Here is a 25,212-nt window from a genome sequence, read left to right on the forward strand (position 1 = left end):
CTCTTAAGCACTGACAGCACAGGGCTCAGCCACCTCTCCGTGCAGCCATCAGTGCCAGGATCTGACACCCCACAGCACAGAGATGTTTCCTAATACCTCTCCTGACCCTCCCCTGGCAGCTCTGTACCATTCCCGTCCTGCCCTTGGCTCCCAGCAGCAGAGCCGGGTGCCTCCCTTTGCCACCCCTCCTCAGGGAGCTGCAGAAAGCAGTGAAGTCACCTCTCAGCCTCCTCCAGACTGGACCACCCGAGTGCCCTCTACCTTCCCTTGCAAGACATGGCTTCAAGCTTTGTCACCAGCTTTGTTGTCCCCCTTTAGACACATTCAAGGACCATAAACTTTCTACATTGTGAAGCCCAAAACCGCATCCAATATTCATAGTGAGGCTGCACCAATACTAAGTACTGTGGGAGAACCACTTCTTTTGCATGAAAAATTTCCACATTTTCAAATAGGTCCCTACTCAAGATTTTATTAGGAATAATCTCATGGAATTTGGCCCAGGAGAAGAATGCAGGAGAGCTGGTTTGTTTTCAAGGATCACCTCCTCCAAGTTCAAGAATTATTCATTCCATCTTGCAGAAAATCAAGCAAAGGTGAAAGGATATCTGCATAGTTGAAAAACAAGAACCTGACAAAACTCAAAATGCAAAAAGGAAGCATGCAAGATGTGGGAGCATGGAAGAACAGTTAATAAAAACAAACAAGTCCAAGCATGGATGGGTTTCAGAAACCAAAACTCATCTGGAATTAAATCTGATGATGGTCCTCAACAACTGTGCACTCAAAGCACAGGAAAGTAAGGAAAATCAAACAGATGTGTTTTTCAGACTGTAGTCACAGGGACAAGGCCCCAGAAAGCATCTGGATAATTGGAAAAATACACAGTTGTCCACAGTAGGACAACTGCATTATACCGTATTAGGTGCAGGAAATGTATTTTGGCACTGATAAGTAGAGCTACTGGTCCAAAAAGGAAGGCTACAAGATTTCTGATTGTTCTCATCTTCTAACAGAATTGTGTAATTGTGAGTGAGCAAAGCAGCTTTGCTCATCAAGCCTGTCGCTGGCTGTAGTTGTCACAACACTGGGGAACAGCGGAGCACTTCGGCACTCTCTTGCTGCATCAGCAGCACAATCCTTCTAGAACATACTAGGTACTTCTAGGTACGGTAGCTGCCTTACCAGGCTTGTCATGTTTGCACCTGAACACCTTATGAGAAAAAAACAAACCTGAAGAAACTGCAAGCTTATGAAAGGGAACCTGGAGAGAGAAAGGCCGTTAAAAAAAAAAAAACAAACAACAACCAAACAACAACAAAATACAATACAACACTCGCTTATGGGTTTTGCTTCACAGTTTACCTTATTAAATAAATTCAAATTTCTATATCTCCCCCACTCTATACACCATTACAACACCCCCACAGGCCTGTCTTCTTGCTTGTTTGATTGAGTATGCATTTTTGTGAGCTATTTATTTTCTTAATTCAACATAATGCATGGTCACGTCAACAGAAAACTCGTTGAAAAAATAATGAATTTATTCTTTGCCAACTAGCTCTGCTATCATGTACTGAGCAACATTTCAGAAATGCAAATACCAAATACATGAAGTGCATTTGACATATGTAAACTACAAGCTCCTCACTTTAAATTATTCTACACTGCTAGCTTCTAGATTGATACAGAAATTGACCAGTTGTTACCTAGTATAAATATAAAATGCAAAAGGACGGTGAATTAATTATAATATGCATAATAATCACAATAACAATACACATTACAAAGAAATTATCTTATTTTCTTTCATTTATATATACAACATTTTTTTCCTTCTGAGTTTGTTGTCCTACCATTACCTCTGGTTTGGAAAGGCTTTCCTTTTCCTGAATAATCTGCATGTCTATCTGCTCTAACTCAAGTCCCCAGCTGGTGATTATCCTATGATTCCACACAACTCCTCCTTTCCAAAAGAGACCAGCTTTAGGAGGAGCTTTTCAGAAGAAAGCAGTTTTGAAGGACTATGTTTTCTTGTGCCTACCTTGAAATGTGATCCTTTATTTTCCTTGCACTGTACATAATGTCTGTCTCTGTCCAGCAACTCTCCACATTGGCTAGGGATGTGAGAGTTATTTGTAGAAGGCTGATCTTAAAAACCTCTTAACAGCAGCAATAAAAACCCTAATGAAAACATAGTCCCTATTCTTAATTTTACAGTACAGATTAGAACAGTAGTGATGGGGTCACCACACAAATACTAGAATTAATGATCCCAGCTATGTCTCTTTCTGAATTGAATGCTGCATTTATAGAGAAACTTTTGCAAAACCGATAAAAATTTAAAAAAAAAAAAAAAAACAGCACAAAATTCTGTTAGCTCCCAAAGTACATGAGCAGTTGAAAATGGACCCCGTTTCCTCCATCTCAGTGTTGTAAAAGACGTATCCCTGAGCTAGTCCTTAAGGCAAAATCCTCCGTACCATCTCTCTGAAATGATTACCTATGATATCAGTGATACTAGAAACAATGTAATGCTAACTGGTCCCAAGGGATTTTAATTTTCCTTTATCAGTTGTTCAATCCTGAATAAAGAAGACCAATGGATAAAGGAAAGTATTTAAAAAATAGGTATAAAACCTAAATCTTTAGATGTAAAGGTAACAATGAAGAATAAAGACAGGAAAGAATCTTGTTTCTGTCTCCGCTTTAACGTAACAGTATCAGGAATTCCATCACAATAAATCTACCAATATCCACTTCTGCAGATAAAGTCCTTGAATGCAGCGCCTGAATGTCAATTTTGTATCAGCATATAATTGAAATTCAGTCTTCGTCATCACTGCTGCTCCACGCATCTTCATACGCTGGATTTATGTGCTGCCGACGGAGAGACTAAAGAAAATAAAAATTCTCAGTTGTTGGCTTAATTAAAAATCAAATCAAATAAGTTCAGTGCTAAGGGCAATTCTTAAATTGTTATCTATCTGCAGACTATCTTGTCTCTCTCATGGGTAATGGATTTCTTTAAACACTTATTTGGCCATTCTGCTGATTAGAGACAAGACAATAGAGACAAGACAAACTGCAAGAAGAAACAGTACTCTGTTTAGTTTCCACTTTAGCCAAACGATCTGGAGGACTGAAAATTAACATATATCCAAATTTAAATTGTGACACATAGATATTACTTTGTTTATTTTGTGTCACTAGCTTTTAAGTCAGAAATTCACTGGCCTAGCATAACCTAGCAGTATGGACTCAAGTAATTTTGGCCTCTGTTTATATCTAATAACTGGTTCTCAATTCAGCTTGAGAGTTTGTGCAGCCATGCATTGCACTGAATCATAGTTCTGACTCTAGGTAAAACTGTTTTCCTTGCTTATTTCCATCCTGGGTTCTGATGTTGGCCGCAGAGGAAATTCAGTGTCTGTTCTAGAATTAATCTTCCCTGGAACAGCCCAAATGTCTTCCTTCAGTTATTAAAGTTTGCTTGTTTAGACTATAGTTTTGTTTGTTTGTTTGTTTTAATTATTTTTCTGCATCAAAAATATTTGGTGTGAAAGTAAGGAACCTGAAGTGGAAATTTTAAGACTGATAACCAAATGACAAATACTACTTTTAATGCAATGTGAAGCCAGAAGTCTACAAAATGGTCATACGTGACTATGAAAGAAAAAGCCCTCTCAAAACCTCACAGCAACTGGTAGACTGTACCGAAACAATAAGCGATTCTCCTCTAAATCAGCAGCTGGTGAAAAGTCTGATAATAGAACAATTATTTCATATGTAACTATTTCCCACCCAAGTATAACAGCCATAAAAAGCATAGTTCAAATTGATAAAATATTGATTACCTTATCCGAAACATCATCAAGAACTGGTTCTCGAAGAGCTGGTATCCAGGCAAGGATATTGCAATCCCTGCTACCACTGTAAAGTTCCTTTAAGAAAGCAAGTAAAAATTACTCGTATACAAATATACTGGATAGTGAATGATGTTGGGGAAAAAAGTGCACAAAATACTCATTTTTAAGTACAGAGAAATGCATTATTTCTAGTTTATAATATAATCTTGATAAATAGTATTTTTAAAAAATATGCTAAACAAAAAGAATCTTCATGTAATTTTCCCAGACTACTCGGCAAAATACTACTGTCCCTGTTTAAATACACTTTATTGCCTAAAAGCAATTTTCTTCTTCCCTCTTTCATGTGTCCTGAAGAGAAAACTATTTTAAAACTCAGAAAGCTTGTAAGATTGTCAATGGAGATGGAAGAAAGAAAAAAAAAAAGATTAATTAAAAAATATGAATCAGGCCACAATCATCCTTACTCAGACACATGTTAGAGGAGAGCCTAAGTATGGAGTAAAGAAATATTAAGTAAACACAGTTTTAGTATGCCTGGGGTAAAGGAAAAGAACAAATAAAGAACTATTTGAAATGCGTATCCTGCTGGGAAGACAGAGATCAGAAAGACTGATTCATTATTTTTAATAAAAATAGCTTTATTTATTATGGTAATGACTAAGAACTGAGATTCCATTGTGCAAGGTATCCTGCAAACACATGGAACCAACAGCCTCAGCACTGAGCAGTTAACAGTTTCATCTTCTTAGTTAGTAATTAAGGAAATACAGACTTTTCTGCCATTTTAAACTGAGGATGTTTTGTTAATGAGAAATAATGCACAAATTTCACAGTAAATTTTGTAATAGTAATATTTCTCTTTTCCAAATGAACAAATATGAAGATACTCTCATATGCCTTAAATCTTGAAACATACTCCTGCTTCTTATCTGAAATATCTAACAACGCTCAAATACTGCCCATGTGTTTAAACTGCACAAGTGAGACATGCTCAAGGTGACAGTATAAAAGCCTTTAAATGTGCTGACTTAAACTGGTAACTGTGCATATGCACATAACTATAATAAATTGATTCAATGTAAGTTCAATGGATTATTACTGATCCGCCTTCGCAGAAAGTTTCCATCTGCATTATGTATACATAATTCTAGAACCACATGAAAATGCACTGATGGTGCAGAAACTTAATACATAATAGGCGCTTAGAGGAATAGATACCCACTTTGGTGGGTAATCTTCAAGTGAACTGATACACTTCTCAAAGTATCAGAGAAGAACTCGGGTTGGAAGAGACCTTAAAGCTCACCCAAGTTCCAACTCCCTGCAATGGGCAGGGCTGCTCCCCACCAGCTCAGGCTATCCAGGGCCCCATCCAACCTTGCCTTGAACACCTCCAGGGAAGGGGCATCCACAGCTTCTCTGGGCAGCTGTGCTGGTGCTTCACTGCCTTCTGAGTAAAGAAATTCCTCCAAATATCTAATCTACGTCTCCACTCTTTTAGTTGAAAGTCTCTTCTCCTTATCCTATGCACATAATAAGTCAGTCCACCTCTTTTCATAAGCTCCCTGCTACCATAAAACTGCTCCCAATTACTCATGCATAAAAGACACGCCAGATTAGAGTTTATAGTTCTATGACAGATAAACATTCTAATTATCTCACTTAAAAGAAGATGACAGATCTAAGTTACACCAAGGCATGGGTCAAACCGCCAGACCTCACTTCATCCTGTCAGCAGTACTCTACTCAAGCATCCTGTCACTGGCAGGATGCGGACTATCATTTGAGCTTTAAAGCAAGCAACTCCTCACAACCCCAAATTCCTCCTTGTAAGGAATGTAATGGAGACATCAGCATACTTCCACTTCCACTAATATTTGTTCCATTATTTTTTATCCTGGGATTGCAAGATCTTCAGTTAATACACTGCACTGGACTAACATTTACTACTAATTATTACAACCTGAAATGGTAACTTACATGAAAAGCCAGTCAAAAGAAGACACAATGGGTAAGGCTCCTGAATTGTTTATGTTGCAATATGGTATAATATTTACATAGTATGCTTTCAAACAAATATAGTAGATAAGACCTAACCTAAATTTTAGTTATATTTATGTGTTGCTTACAACTATATTTGTCAAATTCCTTTGCTAGTGTCATTGGCATTTCCTGTAAAATAGAAATAGCTTTAATTTCAAGCAACACTAGCTCCTGAGGTGTGGCTAATATTTTATGACATGTTATTTGTGTGTGGGGGTTAATTTCATTTCTTTTTCTGAAAGGAAAACGTAGGTCTTGTTTGTTTACATAGATTATTTTAAGCAGTTAACGTCACACAATGATATCCAGTATATTCAATTCAACAGTAAACAGCATCTTAAAGATTTCACAATGAGTATTTCCTTTTCCACACCACCCTTGAAATTACCTAACTCTCATAAGATTAATGGCTCTTTTAATAAGCCAAATTCTACAGTTCTTATTACTCAAGCAGACTAACATCTTATTAACTTCACAGAGAGATTTACGTAAGAAAAATTTAGGCCAACAATAATATGGATTTTATGGCTCTATTCCCAAGATCTCAAAAGGGATATATACATACATTAACTAAATCTCATACCACTCTGTGAAGACAGCTCCCCATGGTATCTCAAACACAAAGGTGCTAATTAATTTGGATCTAATAAGAACAGACAAAGAGTAACACCACTGGATTCCAAACAGCTGCATAGGTATCTGGAATCACATTTTTACATGGTTCTGAACAAACAGAAGACACTTCTCACCTCAAAAACAAAACTGGTGTAAAGTAGAAGTTCCTTTTAATGCCTATGCCAGTTATGAATTGCAACAAGGATAGTGATTAAAATACAGCTAATAGTTAGGAGGAAAGGAAAGGACTGACAACTAGTAATATCAATGAGAAATTTTAAACAGGAAAACTATTAAGAAAAACTGAAGATCAGACTTAGTGGTGGGTATGAGAAATCATCAGAAAAGTTTAAAGACAGCAAAAAAGCTTGAAAGAATATTAATATGAAGAAAATGCTAACAAGGACAGATCCAATAATAGGAAACTGTAGAAACTACACTGGGAACACCCATTTCAGATGTGCTAAAAAGTAAGAAAAATGTTGGTCACCAGCTGCGCTTTTCACCTGTAAATGAGTCACAAAAAGGTAACAGTTGCTCTTTCTGACTCAAGTATTTCTACTGGTTGCTCTAGAAACCTAAGACTAGAAAGGAGGAGCTGGAACATAAGGTGCTGTGTTCAACACATGAAGGCAAGTATGTGACAGACTTCTACGCCATCTACGCTATCTCTGTACTGTGCAAGTCACACCAGCATAAACCACAAGGACAATTTGTTGTAAAATATAATATAACAACTTAGGCTTTGGGACTCATAAGTCTTTAATGATGAGGGGATAATATAGAAGGAAAGGAAAAGTGTGCAAGGAAAAATGTTTGCTGAAGCCACAAATCCTTGTAATTCTACGCTATTTCTTAGGTGAAACATGCTCGGATTAATTTCCTAAGCTCATCATGTTCTCAGCAAGTTCATCTAAACTGTTTATAGATCCAGTTATGGTTATAACTATAGGTATTTGAGCAATATTATTCTAGCCACGTATTTGAGAGGTTGCTCAGTAGTACAAGCAATGCTAATGCAGTTCATTTCAGTGCACTACAAGGTGTATTCTTTCTTACTGTGATTATTCTGAGCTGTTCCAAAGAAAGACAAACGCCATCTTCACTCTTAGAGAAAACAGGGAAAAGCCTTAATGCAAATGATTCATTAATGACAATACAATGACAAAAATTATCCTAGGTATATTGAGAAGTAACCTGTGTGAAAGGAAATGAGTAGCTGAAGGAATCCAACGTACAAAGCAATAGCAGAAGAATTTTACTAAACTCATTTCACTTGGCACACAGGCCACAGAACTACCTGTTCTGTCAAGCTCTTTGATTAAAGTACTTCCCTGAAAAAAAAATCTCTTTTTATGCATATGGTTTGGTAATCATAGAACAGCTTTGGTTGGAAGGTATCTTAAAGATCATTGAGTTCAAAACCCTGTGCTGTGGACAGCATGGCCACCCATCAGCTCAGGCTGCCCAGGGCTCCATCCAACCTGGCCCTGAACACCTCCAGGAATGTGACATCCACAGCTTCTCTGGGCAGCTGTGCCAGGACCTCATCACCTTCTTAGTAAAAAAATATCCACTTAAATACTTCAGTGTTGTCATCAATACTTTACTTACCTGAAAGTTAGGTTGAAATACACAGCAGTCAACAGTATTATAATGACCTCGAAGCATAGTTATCAGTTCTCCTGAGAAAATTGTATAAACAGCAATGGTACTTTTACATGGGACAAAGGCAAACTCTGGACTACAGCCACAGGATACGCTGAATTTGAGTCCTTTTCTACTTTCATTACTGACTTTGCCATAGTTCACCTGTAAAATAAAAGTTTATGTTGTTAGTTCTTAACTAAAAAGTCAGGAAATAATTTACATAAATAGCACAATTTTATTTCTTCATTAATCTGGTAAAATTCACAAAGCTAACTGATGCTAACACAGCTCTTGGGATTTGCAGTTACTGGTATGTATCAAGAGAATTGCTTCTTCCTGTTCATTAATTTTCATACTTTCCTCAATAAGAACTATAAATCAGCATTTCATCTCTTGGAGGCAGAATCTGCAAAGGTTATATGCCAGATCTACATCGAGTAGCCAGACCATCACCAAAATTAGAATTGGTTCAGGAGTTACCTCCTTAAACATTTTCCTAGATGATCTGACGTAATTGTTTTCTGTCATATATGCACATTACTTTTTGGTGGTTCCAACAAATGTAAATTTAACATTTACAGCTTTAAGAACCTACTATAAGACATGGCAATTATGTTTTCCTACCGAGTTCTTAAAATATGCCATGCACAGGTGACAAGATATCAATTCATCATTTCTAAATACTAGTTTTCAAATAGGAACAGAAAGAAGAGGTAACAATGTTTCCTGCCGTCCACAGTGAGTGCAGGCCTTGACAGCATTTCATTCACAATTTTAAGAGGAAGGATAAAGAGAACTGGTGATGAATTCATGTCAGAATTATACTTAGTAAGGACAGGGCAAGGGGAATACATTTCTGAAGTGTATATTCCAATACCACAGCAATTACCACACCCTCTGGGCCAGAGCTGCAGCCTGTTGGGAACAGCCTGTGATGAACTAGGAGGGCTGGGGAAGTGACTGCCCATAAGGTCTGTGACGAAGCAGTTCCTGAAGGGTGGGCCTTGTGGTACGGGGCCATGATGGAGCACTGCTTGGAGAGCTGGAGACCAAGGGAGGGACTCCAAGGAAAGCGTGAGCAGAAAGTGGCCATAAATGAGTCAAAGACATGAAGCACTATGGGCTCTTCGCACTGCTCAGGAAGGAGGAGTAGGAGAGTGGATGAAGAAGGTGTTTTCATCAGTTTGCTTTTAGTTCTTCTTTTCTACTATTAGCAATAGACACTAAATTACAGTAATCTCCCCATGTTGAGTGAGTTGTACCCATGATGGCAACTGGTGAGTGATATACCCGTTCTTATCACAGCACATGAGCCTTTTCTGACTGCATTTTTGCCTCTTTTGAGGAGCAGGAATATGAAAACTGTCTGGTGGAGCTCAAGTGGAGCACAACTATCAATGTGAAGCCACTGTAACTGTATAGCTTAGATCCGAATTTTCTTTAAAAACTAAGAATTTTAATTCTGGTAAAACATACATATAGTACACACATATATACACACACTCATGAAGAATAAGTCAGATACGAATGTCCTTTGTTGATACTATTGCTCATTATGTAAAGATACTGTTGGTAAACACATTACATTGCTGATGAAGAGTAATTAATGCCCTTTTCACAGCACGTCAGCTGTAGCAACAATTCCTAAGCCATCTCACTGGTCATAACACAGGCACATAATAAAAAACAGAAGAGTGAAGGCTGGGAGAAAAAAAATGTTTGGATATATATATATAATTTAAATGCTCCTGTTTGGTTGAGATAAAGTGGGGGAAAAAAAGGATGCTGTTAATTGTCTTTTGTGTAAACTTTCCCCCAGGGTGGCTGCAGTCTCAATGTAATCATCAGTTTTTAGAGCAGGCTTCTCTACATGATTCTTTGGACAGCCAAGGAGAAGAGGACGGGTGGTATTAGCAAAAACAGGAAAAAAAAAAAGGAAATAAAGGAGATCAAATGGACTAGGAGGAGAAATAACAGGACTGTGGTATGAGCCTGAATTACCTACATACTAAAGACCAGCGAGTCTCACCTCTGGAAGATCATCAAGTGGATTCTCCTGGAAGCTATATTAAGGCACATGCAAGACACAGAGGTAATCTGAGACTGCCAGCACAGCTTCACCAAGGGCATAGTCTGACCAATCCAGCAGCCTTCTTGGAATGATAGCATTCATGGACAAGGGGAAACCAACCGATGTCATTTTCCTAGACTTTTGGAGGGCCTTCACCACAGCTTTATCTCTTTATTAGAGAGATGAGGATTTAAAGACTGGATAGAGAATTTGCTGGATGGCTGAAGGCAGGGTGCTATAGAAGCAGGTCATGAGAGGCATTTTGCCCCAGAGGTCTATTTTGGGACAAGTGTCTTCAACATCTTTATCAAAGGCACAAACAGTAGGATTGAGTGCACTCTCAGCAGGCTTGCAGAGGACACTCAAGTGAGTGATGGATTTGATAAAATAAAAAGAAGGGATGCCATCCAAAGGACCTAGACAAGCTTGAAAGTGGGCCTGGGTGAACTTAATGAAGTTCAATAATTGCAAGGTGCTGTATATGTGTGGAACTGTTGGAGTGAGTCCAGAGGAGAGCCATGACGATGATCAAAGGGCTGGATTGCCTCTCCTACAAATAAGGCCAAGGGAGCCTGAAGAAGAGAAGGCTTTTCAGTATTTAAAGGGAGCTTATAGAAAAAAATTGAGACTTACTTTTCATGTGGTCTGATAGTGATAAGACAAGGAGTAAGAACTTTAAACAAAAAGAAAGGAGATTTAGATTAGGCATTAGGGTGAAATTCTTTACACTGAGAATGAAGAGGCACTGGAACAGGTTGCCTAAAGAAGCTGTGGATGTACCATCCCCACAGATGTTCAAGGTCAGGTTGGATGGGAGCTGGGTAGCCTGAACTTGTGGGTGTCAATTCTACTCATGGCAGTGGGTTTGGAACGTGATGATCTTTCAGGTCCCTTCCAATCCATGCTATTCAACGATTCACATTTGTTTGCTGGTTCCTTTCAAGAACATCCCTGGGTGGTGTACAAAAACACAGTAATCTAGACAATATAGATCACAAGATAATTGAATCAAATCTGGACTTACATAGCAGGATCATGCTAATCGATGGCAAATAAAGGAAGTAGAAGAGCCTATGAAACAAGTCAATGTACTAACAGGCACAGAAAAACAAAAAACAGTGACCCAGCTGGTGGCAGAAGAGCGAACAAACTGTATAATCTTCTTTGGTGATGGTTATTTGAAGACAGAAAGATGTTTGTATATTAAGTGCTGAGAACAAGCTGGCAAACATGGGGAACATGGAGGTAGATACACAACTGTTTTCATTTAAATGTCTATAGGGAATACTTTTTGCCATGTTCTGTAACTAAGCAGCCGAAGTAAAAGATCTTTAGGGCAGGGATAAAATTTCTTTATTTCCTAATAGCAATGACAGAGCACATCAACATGACTAGCTAAAATCCCATGCAAACTCTACTATCTGCTATTTCTTTCTTTCAGAATAGATATAGGAAACAGTTTTCTTTCCAGTTTTAATTTTCTGTTCACCATTAAAAGAAACAAAACAAACAAACAAACAAACAAAATCAACCAACCTCATCATAAAAAAAACATAAACAAAGCAAAACAAAAAAACAGGCTATAGAAAGGATTAGTGGAAAAAAGATGTTTTTTTCCGTTTGGTTTCAATGCACATGATTAAAGGGACAGAAAATTTTGACACTGATGAAGAACTCCAGAAAGCCAGGAAGTTAATCAGTGAAATGCTGTACTTTTTACAGGACAGATGTCTATACCTCAATGATGACTAAAAGTTTAAAAAACTCTATACCGGTAGTCAGTGCACATTATGATTTTCTTTACTGTTTGAAGCATTTTCATCTGTGCTTACAGATAATGATTTTACAGTTAATATACTTCATTGTATAATAGATCCTGGCTTCTTCATATACTTTTTTTTAGTAAAAAATAAAAAATAAAATAAAAAGGCTCAGAACGCACTAAATAGGATTAATATGTTATTTCCCTTATGACAACAAATAAACAGCTAAATTAGCTGTAATGACTACTACAAAAGTTAAAAGCAATCTTTTAGATCAAAGCAAAACCTAGCTGGAGATTCTCAATAACTTACCAATGTATTTTCTCCAGTGGAGCTGTTCCAGAGTCTCATCCGATCATCTGTACCAACAGTCAACAGATGAAGACCATCACTTGTATAGCACAAACCGTTAACTCTCCCATTGTGAGCTGTGTTTACTGTCAGGAGAAAGAATATTTTTCAGATTTTGTACACACACTTCCATTTAGGTGTACGGTACTTAAAGAAACTGCTTAAACAGTAATATATAAATAAATTAATAATTTAACTCTTGGTTTATGACAGCATGACTCTCCTTGGATTACTTATTTTAAAAGAAAAACAATTGTAGAAATCTGACATATACAACAGTTCATTGCACATATTGCACATAGCTTAATAGAAACAAATTTCACAGATTTTACCTGATAAAACTGTACATTTTAAAGAACACTAAGGAGCTAAAATCCAGCTCCATTCTACCACAGCACACAAATAAGCTCACTGAGATAAGGTATTTCTGCACTATACAGCTGTACACACTTCAGACACAACTTCATTTAGGATTAGAAAAACAATAATAATAATAAAGATAATAAATAATAATAAAGAAAATCTATCTGCTTTCAGAACCACAATATACAAAGTTAACACCCCCTGATTTAATTCCGCATTACTATATATTTCTTAAAGCAGTGACAGAAGTAACTGTTTGGCTCAAACAATCAGAACAGACACAATGCTGTTGTCAAAGAGATTTCTCGACGAAAGGGTCCTGACCACACGCAAAATCTCTTTCAGAGAAGTATCTGAAAAAACATTGAATAGCCTGTGTTATGCAGCAGGTAACAAATGGGTGATCACAACTGTCCTTGTTAGCCTTGGTATTGAACACATTCATAGAATATAAGAAAGCTTCTAGTTAGACATGAATTACAATCAGTTATATTCTGTATTACCTGCCTCAGAAGATGCTTTGGACTTTTCTCCATTGTGCTGATCAAGTGTAGTCAGACATCCAGACGCTCTTCTCACATCCCATAATTTTACTTTACTGTCAGCACTAAGAAAAACAAATTTGTACTAACATATGCATTAGGAAAATTACATCCACTCAAGTCAATAACTGCCTTTAGCCAACCCACCTGGCACTTACAGTGGTCCAATAACTATTCTGAACCACTCATCATGCAGTCACAGTCAATTTTGCTAAAGGATGGACTTCAGATTTTTGCTCACATGAATTAATAATTACATCTGGTAAACACAAGGCATCTATGTGAAGAATGAATCTTTGTATACAACATAACAATTTTTCATATATATGCAAACTAGGAATAAACTTGCTAATAATTAAATTGTAGCTACAGGTTTTAGCATTATCTATAATGGTTGCCTAGGAGCAGCTGGCTTCTGCCAGAACTCTGATTGTCTACATTACCAGAGGCATAAGGAGGAAAAAACCAAGGCACAGGCTGCTGCAGTTCATTCTGGTTCCCAAACCACACACTCATGTTATATCTTCACCAGCCACAAAACCTACGGTAGTTGCTGGTACTTGATTCAAGCTGTGTGCATTTAAAAAGCAGCACTGCAGGCAGTGAACTTTGCATGGCACCTTGATTTGAGCACTTCATACATACTACAAGACTCCTAAGCACAGATATGAGGTAGGCTCACATAAAAGGCCATTTCTCATGCACCCGTGTAAATGCATTTAGATGATTTGGATTTAGTATTAACAATACTTTAGAACTAAAACAAACAAACAACCCACCCCCAGACAGCAACACAGGTCAGTTTTTACCCCAGACATCTGTATCTCCTTTATCCACAGCTGGACTGTATACTCAAACTTCTCCTTACATAAACTGTCTTCTAATTGAAATACAACATGCTTTTTTCCTATGCATTCTCATGTTAGATCAATACATTAACAGTGTATACTAAAAATGTACTGACTGACAAAAGCAGAAACAACCACAAAGGACATTATTCCATACCTGTTCTGCACCTGACAAAGCTAATAACTAGTTCATTCTTTTGTGCTCACCTTCGCTATTGCTATTGATTCTGTTTATTGCCAATTGAGATCTCAACTGAATATGCTGACACTTTGCTACAAACAGATGAGACTATAAATAGAGGTATCAGTGAGGCTTGTGCTTGTCATAAAGTGGGCAATGAAATGCAAGCAGGTCATTGAACTGTTCTTGGCAAGAGCTTATCCAGACCTTCCTTACTATAAAAGCCTACTGTCACAGACTTTGATAATGTAGTTTCCATTGGTAAATCTTTTCAAGTCAATTCTAATGAGCACAAAAGCATTTATCATCATCTTCTCTAATGCCTGGCATTGAAGGGAACACAAAATATTCAGAAGACATCTCTCCCATGACTGTTCTGATCTCATGACAGAACTATGAAAAGTGCTTATCACCATATAATAGAGAAATGTAACTTTTCACCTCCAAACCACATAAAAAAATCAAACATCTATTTTCCTTCTCTGATGCAATCACAAGCAAATAAACAATTGTCTTGGGAAGCAGATCATCTGATAAAATAAGATCAGTCTAGATTTTTATTTTTATTTTTTCCAGGGCTAGTCAATTCTCCCACCCTACCTTTTCTTTACCTCAGAGTTGTCAATTCTTACTGATATTTGCATTAGCAGAATGAGACAACATTATGTTATCAGGAAATAGCAGTCCAGCTAATGTACTGAGTCATGAAATGGAAACAGAACTAGGAGAAACATGAGAAACATGCAATTATCATAAAACCAATGTAGTAACACAGGTAAATGGAGTTGACAATTACATGACTACGAGGCAGACTGTTTCAAGAGACTTCAGCAAACCAGTAATCAATAAAGGTCAATTTGCTACTATTTCTGTGAAAGACAACAGTTTTTCATTTGCTGAAATGAAGCTGTGCTGTTAAAAAATTTCCCAAAAAGGTTGCCAATTAAGAAATTGAGAATTGCCACATAAAGTCAAAAATTTCAAAAGCTACAGGGAAAGCCTAAGTTTTACACTGTAAATGCCTCGAGTGAAAAAAATAGCATCCGATGCATACTGACTGAATTATTGCTGTAAATTACATGAATCATTTGAATAGCTCTTGTCCTAAAAAAGTGGTCTGAAGAGCTACAAAAATGGCGCATACAATAAAGATTAACTTCTAAAACACACGTTAAATGTAAAAAACAGGTACAATAAATACAATAAATTTTCCCATTGTTTTTATTTCACATAACAACATCTCTACCTTGCTGTTGCCAAAATATATTCATGACGTGGGGACCAAGATACTGCCAGTACTTCTTGCCTGTGACCTAGGAACAGCACAAGAAGGCTTACATAATAAATTAAGAAAACACTTAAACACATATAAAAATCATGTAAGTACTTAACTCTGCAGGACACACCAATCCAGAACAATAATCCAAAATTTTTAAATCGTAATATAAATTTGGATATTGTGAAAACAAAAGGTTTTGAGAGAGGTTATTCCTCTTTCTATGCCTTGTTCATTTGGAACTGCAAAAAAACAAACAACCAAAAAAAAAAACCAAAAAAAAAACCCAGCAGTTCTTCAGCAAGTCTTTTTAAAAATGTTTTTTAAAATGTTAAAATAAATGTAATCTTAGCAGTGATACACCCAATGCAGTTTAGCAATAAAACTATATATATACTTACACACACAAGTAATTATATATAAGGGCTGCTCCAAAAGTAATGCCACCTATTTTATGACATCGGCCCACAACACCAGAGGCAGACAGATGTTGGTAGTTTGGCAGTATAGGCTGAACCTTACCACCAATATTCCATTACATTTTGTTGCTGTGAAACATATAGCAGTAGAGGGGCAGTCTGACAAAATGGTATCTAACACAGAAGTGCATATGAAGCAAAAGGCGTGGGTCTCAGGTCCTCCATATGGAAAATCCACTGATGTTCATCGACACTAGCTAAACATTTATGGAGATCAAACAGACTGATATGGACAAAATGAGCCAGTGGGATGTGCATGTGAGACAGTGATAATAACAACATGGAAGACATGCCATGTTTCAAATGACCATGCACATTTTTATAAGCATAGCATGCATGTTTTTGTTTATCACTAGCAAAAATGTAGAGCTAATGGTGGTGACTATGCTGAAAAAGTATTTTGTAGCTGAGAATTCATGCTATTAAACAGTGTTATTGTTTTCTTGCTATCTGTTGTGCTTGCCAAGCAAATATATAGGAAACATTACTTTTGAAGCAACATACATACTCTTACATGTACGTATGCATGTACATAAAAAACATTAAACAAATTTAGAAAATAGGAAGTCTGAGTAAACATAAATGCAAAGACTGTAACCATGCTTCATGTAACAACAGAAACACATTGATGCAAAACAGACTAAGTAATATAAATATATTCCTGTTATGCAGTTTAGATTTAGGTGAACCACTTTGCTTGTTATATAATAATTGCCTTTCTATTACCTGGTCATATGTCATATTCATTTCCGAACAGTAAACACTAGCCAGATTTGCCCTGAATACATTTTTCCTAAGTGCAAAAACTAATGGGTTACAGAATAATAAAATCCTACTGCTTACTGAATTAAGTCAATGCAAAGAATTAGATATGATTATTCCAAAAATAGTGCTATCTTGCTTTCTACAGAGAAACCTCTAAAAATAACTACTTAAAAAAAATAAAACCCATGCAACAACCTTCACAGGTTATCATGTTAAAAACGGAAGATTTTTCTTATTAAAAATACACAAATTCAAAAACACCCTCCTCCTGTACTGAATTTACATAAGCACAAAAACAAGATCAATACTTAACCGTGTAATAAACAGTAATTACTATTGATTAGATCATGAAAATGTCCCAACATCTGTAGTAACTGTTCATTAATGTTTGTGTTCTCCAATTCATCAGCACTAGGACTAACACCCAGAAGAATCTTTAACACTGTGTAACTTTCACAACTGACACTAAATACATTAGTCATGTTACTTACAAAGAATACATTGTATATAGTGTTTCTTTATAGGGCCTGGTTTACTCAAAGTAGTTATTGTTAAGCATTTTATGTCTCAGACTAAAAAGTACCCTGCAGAATGTGAGAACAGGATCCAGACTTCAAGTCACAGAGCTGTACTTTGGGGCTTTTGGTACCAACTGTAAACAAGAGAAACAAAGACAAATGAAAAACAAAACAAAACAAAACAAAAAAACCCTCAACACAACCATCATTTGAAAGAACAACAACCTCATCTTAGCAATGACAAAGAAACAGAAGAAAAATGTCAGCTGCCTAACTGTTCATCTGGTGAAAGCAACAAACCCTGCAACAGAATTACATTTTCAAGTAAATTTACCCTGTAACCAACAAGAAGTAGGAACTAGGGGCAAATAAGACAGTACTCAAGTATCTTGAGAATTAAAAATGTGATTTTTTCTTTAAATATTTTTGGCTAATCATAGTAACATCCTGCAATTGTAAGCAATGCTGTGCAATACAATGTAAGCACATCACCACTAACACTGCAGACCTGAGTCATGGGATTGACTGCACACTCACTAAGTTTGCAGATGACACCAAAATGGGAGACTCAATGTGCCTCGAGGTAGGAAGGCCCTTCAGAGGGATCTGAACAGGCTGGATGTTAAAAGGAGGTTGTGGCCAGCCTCTTCTCCAGCGTAACAAGTGATAGGATGAGAGGGAAGGGCCAGAAGCTGCATGAGAGAAGGTTTGGGTTGGATATTAGAAAAAATTTCAAGTGTGGACAGGTAGTGGAGCAGGCTGCCCAGGGAGGTGGTTGAGTCACTGTTCCTGGAGGTGTTAAAGAAACATGCAGATGAGGTACTAAGGAATACAGTTTAGTGGGGAAACATTGGCCGTGGGTGGGCAGTTGGACTGGATGACCTTGGAGGTCTTTTCCAAACTTGGTGATTCTATGAATGCTTTCCTGTGTAACCTATTCTAGGGAACCTGCTTTATTGGGGGAGGTTAGACTATATTATCTCCAGAGGTCCCTTCCAACTCCTACAATTCTGCAACACTGTGTATGATTGAGTCTGTGACATTACTTAAGCACATACAGGTAATCTAGCTAGGAATTTTCACCTAGAACATGAATGAAATTATGCATTATTTCATTAGACTAAATGTGATACTCTCATGAATATCATCCAAACAACTGAAAATATTTTAATGATGTCTTTTTAATGAAGATTGAAATTAAGTAAGAAGGGCAGGGGAGAAACAAGAAATTTGAGTATTATTTGCTTTTTGGTGTGAGTGCCTAAATACATAATGAAATTCTTATAACACCCACATACCTGCTATTAAACAATGTTTTGTAGCAACTGGAGACATGTGATGGCTATAGACTGTTCCCTCAAATTGAAATACATCTGCAGGCTAATGATAAAAAGATCAGATTAATCAGAGTACAAATGCATAATCAGAATGTACATCTTCGTTATTGTTTTTTCAAGTGATGGCTACAAATAAAACTAATATAAATATTCCTATTTGCACACTAACAATAGCTCACTTGGTTAGAAAGCTGATCACACAAACACTGCAGAGTCAGTCAGTAAGTCTGCTTACAACAGTAGACAATTACACCAGTGCTGAGAGGTGATCCACAAGAAAACCCAAAGAAGCTCATCAGAAACATCATTGGAAATGATGTAAGGATTATCAAAGATTAAAAGAGAGCAACCAAGAAAGTTGCAGCACAAAGACAAAAGCCAGCAAGAAAGTGAGCTTAGCCTAAACCTAGAGGCTCATCGTCAGCTCACAAACCTGACGTGCTAAGTTTCGTGCTGAAAAGTAATATGTGTATCTACACAGATCTATACTGATATATAAAACAAACAAACAACATAGAAAACAAAAAAGCCCAGACCCAGTGATGAGCTGCCTTATCGGTGTTAAAAATATTGAAACATAAGACTGGCTTTAATAATCATTACAATGACTTCCTGGTACAACTGCTTTGTCATCCCAGTCTAAAATACTCTGTAGAGTGAAGTTCTTTTTTAAGTTGTACGTATTCTGTGGAAGAACGAGTCTATCAGTAACCTTCACACAAACACTGTGTTTTCTAAGTAAGTGATGCTCACAGAGACACCTGAAATATGAACATAACTTTCCATTTAAGAGAAGATCTAGTGATAGCAAACACAGCTTCTTATCCCATAAAAAGAGATCAAAAGTTATAGTATTACGTGCTTCTAGGATGACAGATTTATTTATTAACTTTTAATTCTTTCACCATGCATTGAAACAACATTCAAATACCAACAGTGTAAATGAATTAACATATATGCACACTGGAAACAATAAATGCATAACTCAGCAGTCAGATGCTAAGAGTAGTGAGTCTGAAAAGCCTAAAAGCCTGCAAAATCTGTTAACCTTAAGTCAGTTACATCAGCTAACATTTTCTCACCCATTTCTCTCATTTACCAGCAATTCACTATGAGAAAGAGTGTTTATAGGGGTCAGAACAACAGAACTGCAGATATAGTGACCCGGAATGTTTTCTACAATCTCATTTGACTACTGTTCTGCATATAAAACACTTTGTCCTCTTTAACTCAAATGTCAAGAAGACTAGTCCTTCTAACACATTATTTACACTTATTTAACAGAAATAATTAGCTCTGCTGCACAGTACTGTTCCTACACAGCTCAACTCAAACAAACAAAACTCAAACAAAACAAACTGAGAGCAAAGAACACAATTTGTAAGAATGAATAAGAGCTTCAGACAGTTCTTGGCGGACAAATAAATAATTTATGTAGTATAAAATAAACCAGCTACATTCCTGCTCACAGCAAAAGCAGAAGGGAACTGTCTTAAGAGCTCCAGGCTTCATATAGTTCAGGCAATCAGGTTCCCTGATACAGACAGATGCACACCAATGCCACGCTACTGCTGTTCTCACAACTGGCTTGATTTTGTCCTCCTAAATGCCCAGTTCTGTCTGGCTCAAGGTGAACTGCAGATGCGGAATAAATGACATGTATTAAAAAAGCCTAGGAAGCAAAGAAATTCTCTTACTTGTAAAGTATTAGTATCCCATATTTTCAGGGTTTTATCAAATGAGCTCGATGTAAACATGCCAGTATCATGAGGATACCACTGGACTGTCTCCACACTGAATTTATGTGCATCAGGATGGCTCCTAAAATCAAAGAGTTTCAACTGGTTAGTGTCTTGATAGTTGGCTTATAATTGTCTTGATACTCAATGACAACTTGAATAAGTAACTGGGGTTATTTTTTTTGTTTGTTTGTTTGTTTTAATTATAGTAAGTTTTCAAGATGAACTAGATATCCTGGTACCTCGATTTCCAAACAGTCAAAGTAATTTACTTCGCAGTCCCCTTATTTCAGGAAAGAACAAATCATTTACCCCATAAAAATACAGTATTTATAGAATGTCACAAGTTAAGACTCTGAATCTGGGACACAAAAGTCATATCTTTTGAAATTTTTCAATTCTTATGCTTAAAGTTATGATGTTTAAAGTTAAGATCTAACACTACAGAACTATTTACATTTGTGGAATCTCACTGTCTTAGAACCAGACCCCCTGAAATATAGTCACACAAACAGATCAAAAGTTCCATAATTGGCTAATAATTACAGCTACACAATTACTGGAATTTCAACTAACTGAAGCTATCAGACAGCAGTAGACTGAGTTAATGAGAGGTTTTTTTTGTTTGTTTCCTTTCTGCATTTTTAAATGAAATACTCAATTCAACTGTATGTGTAATAAAAGGTAGCATAAGTAATAATATATGGATACCACTTGGAAGAGTGGACACCAGAGCCAACCTTTACAGCTCCAGGACACGATTCAACCCGACTCTAAATGCTATAGGCAGCTCTGTATATCTGCTAGGCCACATGTATGTGAGCTGGATCCACATGGATTCAGCTTGAGGGCGCAGTACCACTCTGCCAGATTAAGAATCTTCATGCTGTTAGTTAACCCTGGTAGGCAGAAAAACTCCACCAGAGCTTCTCTTTCAATCATTCTCTCCCTCCAGGCGGAATGGGAGAGAGGACTTTAAACAGAGAACTGAGAAAACCTACTGGCTGAGCTTAAGACAGTTAAATAAATAAAAGGGAAATAGCCAACTACACAGAACAATAATCATAAAATAAATAAATAAATATAATAAAAGCAACTGCTCACAACCAACTGACTGAATTCCAGCCAGTCCCAAAGCAACAGCAAGCCCTTGAAAACTTACCTTTCCCCCACTCCACCCACCACCTTCCCCTTACCATCCCAAGTTCAATATCTCCTTGGTTAATTCAGATCAAGCATCTGGGCTGTGCTCCTTCCCAATCTATTGTCTATTCCCAGCTTATTTACTGAGGGGTCAGAGTGAAAAATAGTGAAAACCTTGATGACCTTAAACACTATTCAAAAACAGCTAAGATACTGGTGTATTATCACCTTTCTTAAGACCGCAAATTCAAAACACAGCACCACACAAGCTACTGTGAAGAGAAGTAACTCCACCCCAGCCAGACACAGCATACATACTAAGGCAGTCCAACTGGCTTCATCTCAAGCTAGAGAAGAGCTCACAGGATTTCTTCACTACTATTCTTATCGTTGCATTGTTCTTTCAGGCCTCCCGGCCTCCAAAGTTACAACTATTGCGAGGGAATCATTGTGTAAATACTGATCCTGATCTTCTGCATAGATCTGGCACTACACCTCAGCTAATCCTGTTTACTTGGGTTGCTAGAAAGCACAGAAGATAAGTTATGTCTTTAAAAAGAGCGAGCCTAAAGCCAGCAGTGACAATACTAGTAACTACTGAGCAACTACTGAGTTTAATAACTTCTCCTTGGTTATTTCTAAGTGATTACCCTGTGACTGCCTGTTACCTTGCCACAATGCTTAGCATACCCTGAGATTGAGCACACTTCCACAGCAGACAGAAAGTGACTGCCTCATGGGTGAAGAATTCTGACATGGAAGATTTTAATTTTTTTTTCCTAACATTAAAATATGAGATTGGAGTCCTAACTCCAACTTTCTGTGAGATCTACAGACATACAAAGCTTTCTACTTTAATTTCTATATAAATACTCATCTTTTTAACTTTCAAACTGCCAGAGACCTGCTCAAACAATATTAATAAATACTCATTGCACAGCTGTAACAAGTGACTTTTGCTTTGTAGCAAATGACATATCTCTGCAGAGTTTCTACAGTTATTCTCTTTATGCCAGAAACATAATCTGTAATGCTAGCCATCACCAAATATTTCTGGCACTATTTATAAGTTTCTTTATCCTACACATAAGCATGCATATTAATCTGTTAATTTGGTGCTAGTCCTACAATGGATATCAATATTAACTTTTAATAAGTTTTTTCTTTGAGTACTTACCTTCCCACTGAACAAAGTGCTTTACATGTGTAATTTGGTTTTCTGCTCAGGTTTTCAAGGTCATAAAGAACAATAACACCATCTGAGCCACCTGATAACATGCTGAAAGTATAAACAAAACACATGGGTTACAAAAGGTAAGACCTCAGCCTGCTAAATATAACTAAGGATTTGGCTATAAAATAATGGCTAAGTCATAGAGAAGTGATTTGTGCCAGACTTAAGGATATACTTACTATCTTCCCTCAACAGGCTCAATATCAAGGGTGTTAATACCACTGCCATGTATTCTTTCCACATCTCTATCTTTATTTAATTCTAAACTTAAAACCCTGAAGAAAAAAAAATAGAAGAAAAATGAAAAGTGAGATTAAAAATATAAACAACAGATTTTTAAAGATATCACTACATAACTCTACACAGTGCAAAGTATGGTTTCATCTCAGTGCATCTAACACCCATCTATTTATTTATTCTTGCAAAGTATACAAAGACACAAAACAAGATTAAAAATCAACCAGAAAAATTAGCATCGGTATCGTTGGAAGGTAAGAGGCAAGAAAATACATAAGACAAGCTCAAAGGACTATCAAAGCTGCATTTGAGGTCAATACATGAAGCATCAAAACAAGAAAGTAGTTTGAAAAAACACAGATAGGGTAAGCATTAAGAAGTATTTGTCATCTTTGTGACAAATATTAGTGACTTGCAAGCTTCATTATGGACCATCACTCCTACTTGGAACTACAGACACCTAGTGGACAAATGTATTTAGTTTAATAAATCACAATATTTTCTTTTGCTACCTCTGTGTCTTATGCTTTCTGCACTATTAAGCTATATTAAACTATTAAACTATACTATCTACACAGTGAAGCTTCCAATAGTTTTTTGATCTTGTGATGATCACAAAATAAAAAAAAATTTAAAATCCTAATACCATGTGATGCATTCTGCGAGAAGCTTGAACTGTTAGAGGGAGAATGCTCAACAGTATACACAGACATGCTTCAAAAGCATGTACGTCATTCAAGCTAGTTCAAAATATAGAATTACGTGAATATTTTCATTTTCACAAAATACTTAAAATTCCTGAGCTCAAGAATTAACTTTGGTAAAGTAATATGTTGCCTTAAATAAACATTTTAAAGCACATGACTTGAAATGTAGTTCCAAATCTTCTGAAGATGATGCATGATTCCTATTAATTCAAAACAAAAATGCATAGGAGGGAAAAACGTTAGGTACGTGGTTTTTTTTAGTAATGTAAACTGTGCCCACTTTGCTTCTTTCTCAACATTAAATGCTACTCAGAAGCTGAAGGGACACAAAGTACCTATTGTGATAAAACGTAAACTAGAAATGGGCTTCCTGAATTAGTGCAATTTCACCAATTACACAGAATCACAGAATGACCCGGGTTGGAAGGGACCTCAAGGATCATTTATTTCCAACCCCCCTGCCTAGCAGGGCCACCAAACACACACATTTACTAGATCAGGTTGCCCAGGGCCCCGTCCAACCTGGTCTTGAACACCTCCAAGGACGGGGCATCCACAACCTCCCTGGGCAGCCTGTTCCAGGGCCTAACCACTCTCCTAGTGAAGAACTTCCCCCTAACATCCAACCTAAATCTTCCCTCTTTTAACTTAAAACCATTTCCCCTAGTCCTGCTATTATCAGCCTTTTCGAAGAGTTTACTCCCCTCCTGGGTGTAAGTTCCCTTCAGGTATTGAAAGGCTGCAATGAGGTCACCCCGCAACCTTCTCTTCTCCAGGCTGAACAAACCCAACTCCCTCAGCCTGTCCTCATAGGGGAGGTGCTCCAGCCCCCTGATCATCTTCGTGATTACACTATACTTCGTGATTACACTATACTTTGTGATTACACTATACTTCGTGATTACACAATTACAACTATAAACTGCATATTTTATTTATAATCTACTTATTTGGTAGATTCTTTCTCTATACAGCCACAAAATCCCAACTGAAGGCAAATACACAGGTAGCACCCTCGGTTTGTGGATGCAACACAAATCCTTTCAGCTGACGGATGCAGTCCTGTGAACAACTACACAGAGACTGGCTTTACCTCATTTACCACGAAGAACAGCTGCAAAATAACGATCAAATCCTTAATAATGATCAAATATCATCACTTTACTGTTTTTGAGCCGGAAGAAGGGGACGGCCACGGGCCCCACCTCAGGACAGCCCCCAAGCATGAAGCAGCCCCACTCAGCCCCGCCTCAGTCTTTCCCCCCAGACCCCGCTACCTGCGGGTGGACTCAGCCCGGCGCAGCCGCAACGGATCGTCGAGCCCGGCCTGACGAGCCGAAATAAACCCCAACATGGTCGTACGGCACCACCACTACACACCGCTCCGCCATCTTGGGCCTGTGCTAGCCGGGATTGGATGGAGGTAGGAAGGATTTGGCTAATCGCGAGCGGCGTTGCTGGTATGTCCAGCACTGAGC

The 25,212-nt window shown here is 37.4% G+C and overlaps 2 protein-coding genes across 5 annotated transcripts in view; one reads left to right on the top strand and one right to left on the bottom strand.

Annotated features, from left to right (window-relative positions):
* Positions 1–1,523: 1,523 nt before the first annotated feature.
* ERCC8 (ERCC excision repair 8, CSA ubiquitin ligase complex subunit) lies at positions 1,524–25,134 on the bottom strand. Of its 4 annotated transcripts, XM_015848765.3 has the most exons (13): positions 25,012–25,134; positions 22,970–23,065; positions 22,734–22,835; positions 20,372–20,495; positions 18,636–18,717; positions 17,403–17,471; positions 15,546–15,612; positions 13,232–13,335; positions 12,327–12,451; positions 8,145–8,342; positions 7,590–7,637; positions 3,858–3,944; positions 1,524–2,895 (listed from the first exon to the last, which is right to left on the bottom strand). In XM_015848765.3, exons 1-13 carry the CDS (start codon positions 25,086–25,088, stop codon positions 2,827–2,829), a joined length of 1,248 nt encoding a protein of 415 aa, XP_015704251.1. In that variant the 5' UTR covers positions 25,089–25,134; the 3' UTR covers positions 1,524–2,826. The 4 variants fall into 4 exon arrangements, with proteins under 4 accessions (XP_015704251.1, XP_015704253.1, XP_015704252.1 ...); XM_015848767.3 differs by lacking the exon at positions 22,970–23,065; XM_015848766.3 differs by lacking the exon at positions 7,590–7,637.
* The window catches only part of NDUFAF2 (NADH:ubiquinone oxidoreductase complex assembly factor 2), a 29,664-nt gene continuing 29,473 nt past the window's right edge, over positions 25,022–25,212 (top strand). Inside the window, exon 1 of the mRNA XM_085528839.1 lies at positions 25,022–25,157. The gene's annotated coding sequence lies outside the window, so the exon portion shown is untranslated. The remainder of the gene's footprint in view (positions 25,158–25,212) is intronic.

The sequence above is a fragment of the Coturnix japonica genome, chromosome Z (genome assembly GCF_054131305.1).
Source record: "Coturnix japonica strain WE chromosome Z, WE-NBRP24, whole genome shotgun sequence".
NCBI classification, from domain to species: Eukaryota; Metazoa; Chordata; class Aves; order Galliformes; family Phasianidae; genus Coturnix; species Coturnix japonica.